The 4,651-nt window shown below is 47.2% G+C and overlaps 1 protein-coding gene across 12 annotated transcripts in view; it reads left to right on the top strand.

Moving 5' to 3' along the window:
• Positions 1-4,651, top strand: part of Ttll10 (tubulin tyrosine ligase like 10) — a 53,853-nt gene that overhangs the window by 41,940 nt on the left and 7,262 nt on the right. For all 12 annotated transcript variants that reach the window (XM_029539955.1, XM_029539954.1, XM_029539948.1 and 9 more), the window contains 4 exons: positions 392-477; positions 936-1,107; positions 2,062-2,233; positions 2,684-2,824. In XM_029539955.1, coding sequence (XP_029395815.1) covers positions 392-477; positions 936-1,107; positions 2,062-2,233; positions 2,684-2,824 — 571 coding nt within the window. The remainder of the gene's footprint in view (positions 1-391; positions 478-935; positions 1,108-2,061; positions 2,234-2,683; positions 2,825-4,651) is intronic.

The raw sequence follows: 4,651 nt of genomic DNA, 5'->3' as shown, positions 1-4,651 counted from the left end.
GGCAGGCGGATTTCTGAGTTTGAGGCCAGCCTGGTCTACAGAGTGAGTTCCAGGACAGCCAGGGCTACACAGAGAAACCCTGTCTCGAAAACCAAAAAAAAAAGAAAGAAAGAAAGAAAGAAAGAAAGAAAGCAGGGAGATGGGTCAGAGGAACCACAGTGGATTTGGTAGCCAGAAGACTGGCTGCTGCAGAGAGTCTGAAAATATGAGACTCATAAAAGAATGTTCTACAAGGGTATAGTATGAGAGCAAAGGCCTTACAAAGGAAATAGCTGAGAAAGCTGGAGGACACAACAGTAAACCTCCCCTCCAGCTAGCCTAGAGGTCAAACTGGCCATGTCTGAGACAAAGGACAGCCCTCTCCATGTTTTTACCTCCATGCTCTCCCAAGGGTCCTGAAAATGGAAGAGTTTTTTCCAGAGACCTATCGGCTGGACATCAGGGATGAGAGGCAGGCTTTCTTCGCTCTATTTGATGGTGAGAAGCCCCTGGGTAGGGCCAGGCATACCAGAAGGTCAGACAAGATTAGGTCTGGACCCTAGCAGGGTGGGACAGGGCCAGACCTGGGAAAAGTAGAATAGGTCTTGAGAGGAAAAGTGAAGCCCGGGGCTTAGAATCCTAGTGGCTTCTTTTCTGGTGTTGAGTGGGAGAAGGAAGGGTTGTGGCCTTAGTTAGAGGTAGGAGTGTGGCAGGGCCAGGGCCATAGACGGGTCATGGGTATGAAGGGGAGACAAAATAGACCCCTGACCTGGGTAATCAGGGTAATCAGACAGTGAGATCGGGGTAGGATCAAGGTCGGATCCAGCTTGGCTGTTTGGTGTGGTCAGAGCTGAGGGAAAAGGATAAGGAAAGGGAAGGTCAGGGCCAGGGCAGGGTGAGGGATGGGAGGGGCAAGGAGTACTCAGGGCCACAGGCTCGGGGGTTACTCCCTCCAGAAACCCAGATGTGGATCTGCAAACCTACGGCCTCCAACCAGGGAAAGGGAATCTTTCTGATCAGGAGCCAGGAGGAGGCTGCTGCCCTGCAGGCCAAGACCCAGAGCATTGAGGACGACCCCATCTACCGCAAGATGCCCTTCCGTGCACCACAGGCGCGAGTGGTGCAGAGGTGTGGGCATGGATGCCAGGAAGGGCTTGAGTCTCAGCGGGGATGACCCAGCCTGGCTGTTGCCTGTGAATGCTGTGATAGTTGTCAGTAGTGCTACAGAGCAGTCCTTGGCCATAGCAGGCTGCAGCACATCCAACACCCAACCAACCTACCTGGAGCACCCCACATCTAGACCCATAACCTGTCCAGGGGCTGGTTGTGTGTGTGTGTGTGTGTGTGTGTGTGTGTGTGTATTCACATTTAGCTGGGGTAGCAGGCAAGACTGCCCCTAAACACGGGCTCAAAGGAGGGGTAGCCAAGGAGTGTTTGGTCTCTTTGTCCTCTGTCCTGCAGCTGTCTTTCCTGTTCTTCAGCCCAGCTGGCCAGCTACAGCCTATCTGCAGGACAGAGCTGACCAATGACTCATCTGCCTACAGTGGGGCCCAGATCCTCAGTTTCACATGGCACTAGCAGGGAAAACTCAGCTCACACTTAGAAAGGTCCCAATAGAGCCTTATCTACCAATGTGGACCCTTTCTCTGGTCACAGCTGCCATTGGCTCCCCCTTTCCCCTTCCATAGGGCCCTTCCAAGCATGCTCTCCTTACCTTCAGTCTTGAAGACATGAAGTTTCCTATGTGGAATGCCCTCTCCCATCACCAAAGCCATTCTTCACCATTCACAGGTCCAATGTCAGCCTTCCTCCTCCAGACAGCCCTCCCTGCCATAGGGGCCCAATCTGCTCCCATAAGTTTCCTAGTAAGAGCTGCACCAGACACTTGCAGTGGGTAAAGATTTGGTTATGATGCGCTCTTCCTAATTCCTTTGAACTGTTCAAAGTCCTCTAACCATGTTCAGCCAGTGGTCATGTCTGGGACAGGTGGGAGGCAATGAGGAAACGGTCCTTGTGGGGATGACAGATCTAGGCCAACTGGCCAAGCAACTCAGCCCCAGGTGCCCCTGTGGTACCCCCTAGATATGTCCAGAACCCGCTGCTGCTAGATGGGAAGAAGTTTGATGTGCGCTCCTACATGCTCATTGCCTGCGCCATGCCCTACATGGTCTTTTTTGGCCATGGCTATGCCCGCCTCACCCTCAGCCTGTATAACCCTCATTCCAGTGACCTCAGTGGTCATTTGACCAATCAGGTAAGAACCCCCTATAGGAGAAGTCCTTTTCCTAAAGGTGTGGATGACCTCAGAGAAAACTCTCATTGTTTGGGAACACAGAGGAAGGACCTAGTTATAGACTGCCTGCCTAGGTGTGGAAGTAGCCTACTACTAACTACTTCCTTTTGCCCCAACAGATACTCAGGTGTCCTAAGTACCTTAGAGCCTAAATCCTTGAGTCAACTCCATTAATGTGCTGACCAAATGCTTAATTAATGGGAGAGTCTGGAACAAGGATTCCTTGTCCAGGGTCTGTGGGGATTGGCTGACTGGGAAGTTTCAAAGCATAAAGGTATATGCACAAGGGTCTCATAGGCAGTTCTCATGGGAGATGGGAATAAAACTCTGGTGAGGGTCAGAAGGTTAGGGTAAGGCCTTCATAGAGGGAGACCTACAGAGGGTAACCTCTAGGCTCTGCTTGTGCTGTAGTTCATGCAGAAGAAGAGTCCCCTGTATATGCTGCTGAAAGAGAGCACTGTGTGGAGCATGGAGCACCTCAACCGATACATCAATGACAAATTTAGGAAGACCAAGGGCCTCCCCAGAGACTGGGTCTTCACCACCTTCACGGTCAGTCTAGCTTTGAGTCGTGTTTTGTGTGCACATTGCCTGTGGGTTAGGTGAGGCACGTGGCTTTTATGAATTAGTGAAGCATGTATAGTTTTACTGAAGCCATGCCTAATTTTTCCAGATGTAATTTTCTATATCAAATTGAAGGGGCAAAAGTAGACATCCTTGTGTTTCTTCTGATGTGAGGGGAAGGCTCACAGATTTCCTTCTCTCCCTAGTTTGCTAACCATTTTTAAGGGCAGGATGCTGGGTAATGTAAAATGCTGTTCCTGTACTGATTAAGATCATGAGCTATCTTTCCTTCATTCTATTCATGTGTATTGCATTGATTAGTTTTCACTACTCTTATATTGCTTGGATAAATTCCAGGTGATGGTAGTATATAATAATTCAACTGTACTTCTAGGTTTGATTTTATTGTATTTAAGAATTTTTGTGTTGGTGCACATAAGTAATCTTGACCTATGGCTTTTCTTTTTTCTTTCTTTCTTTCTTTTTTTGTTTTGTTTTTTGAGACAGGGTTTCTCTGTGTAGTTCTGGCTGTCCTGGAACTCACTCTGTAGACCAGGCTGGCCTGGAACTCAGAAATCCACCTGCCTCTGCCTCCCAAGTGATGGAATTAAAGGAGTGCACCACCACGCCTGGCTTGACCTATGGCTTTAGTATTTTATCTGATTTTGATAAAAAAATGTATCATATTCCTTTTATATATAAAATATCTAAAATAATCAACTTATTTGTAGAAACGTTTTACTCTGGCTCACAGTCTTAAAGGTTTGGAATCTGAGTAGGGTGTACCGCCTTATCTCACTCCTATGATAGTCTGCCATACTCAAATTTGGGAGACTGTAGATGGAAACCTCTGAAACTATAAAACAAAAATCTTTCCTCCTTGAAAACAATTCTCTCAGGTATTTGTTACAGTGAGAAAAACAGAAACAATAAGTGATATACTCCAGGAAAGCAGCCTGAACTTCCCTTTGTGGGAGGGTTTGTCGCTGTGTCATCACCACCCTCAAACTCATTTCATTGCTGCCTACTAGGATTTTCTATTCTTGATGGTGTTTAGATTTTTCTATTTACCTTGTTAGCTTTTCCTAGGGATTTTTTTCAGTTCTCCTTGGTTATATACAGATTCTTACAGTATTTCCTTAAATTCATTTTACTATGTTGGGCATGCTGCTCTACACTTTGAATCCCAACATTTGGGAGGCAGAGGCCAGCAGATTTCAAAGTTTGAAACCGGTCTTGCCTATATAGTTCCAGGCCAATGATAGTTACATGATGAGATCTACCAGGGCAGAGGGGAGAAGAGGAGAGAGAAGAAAAAGAGGAAGAGTTAGAAAAAAAAGAGGGCCAGGCAGTGGTGGTGCACGTCTGTAAACCCAGCACTTGGGAGGTAGAGGCAGGCAGATTTCTGAGTTCAATGCCAGCCTGGTCTACAAAGTAAGTTCCAGGAAGCCAGATCTATCTACACAGAGAAACCCTATCTAAAAATAAATAAATAAATAAATAAATAAATAAATAAATAAATAAATATAAGAAAGAAAGAAAAGAAAAAAGAAAAAAGAGGAGGAGGAAGAGGGAGGAAGAGAGGGAGGGAGGGAGGAAGGAGAAGGAGAAGGAGAAGGAGAAGGAGAAGGAGAAGGAGAAGGAGAAGGAGAAGGTCGAGAAAGAAAAGCCAGGAGGGGGCTGGTGAGATGGCTCAGCGGGTAAGAGCACCCGACAGCTCTTCCAAAGGTCCAGAGTTCAAATCCCAGCAACCACATGGTGGCTCACAACCATCCGTAACAAGATCTGATGCCCTCTTCTGGAGTGTCTGAAGAC

The sequence above is a fragment of the Mus pahari genome, chromosome 6, assembly GCF_900095145.1.
Source record: "Mus pahari chromosome 6, PAHARI_EIJ_v1.1, whole genome shotgun sequence".
Taxonomy (NCBI): Eukaryota; Metazoa; Chordata; class Mammalia; order Rodentia; family Muridae; genus Mus; species Mus pahari.
This window is presented reverse-complemented; position numbering and strand designations above follow the sequence as displayed.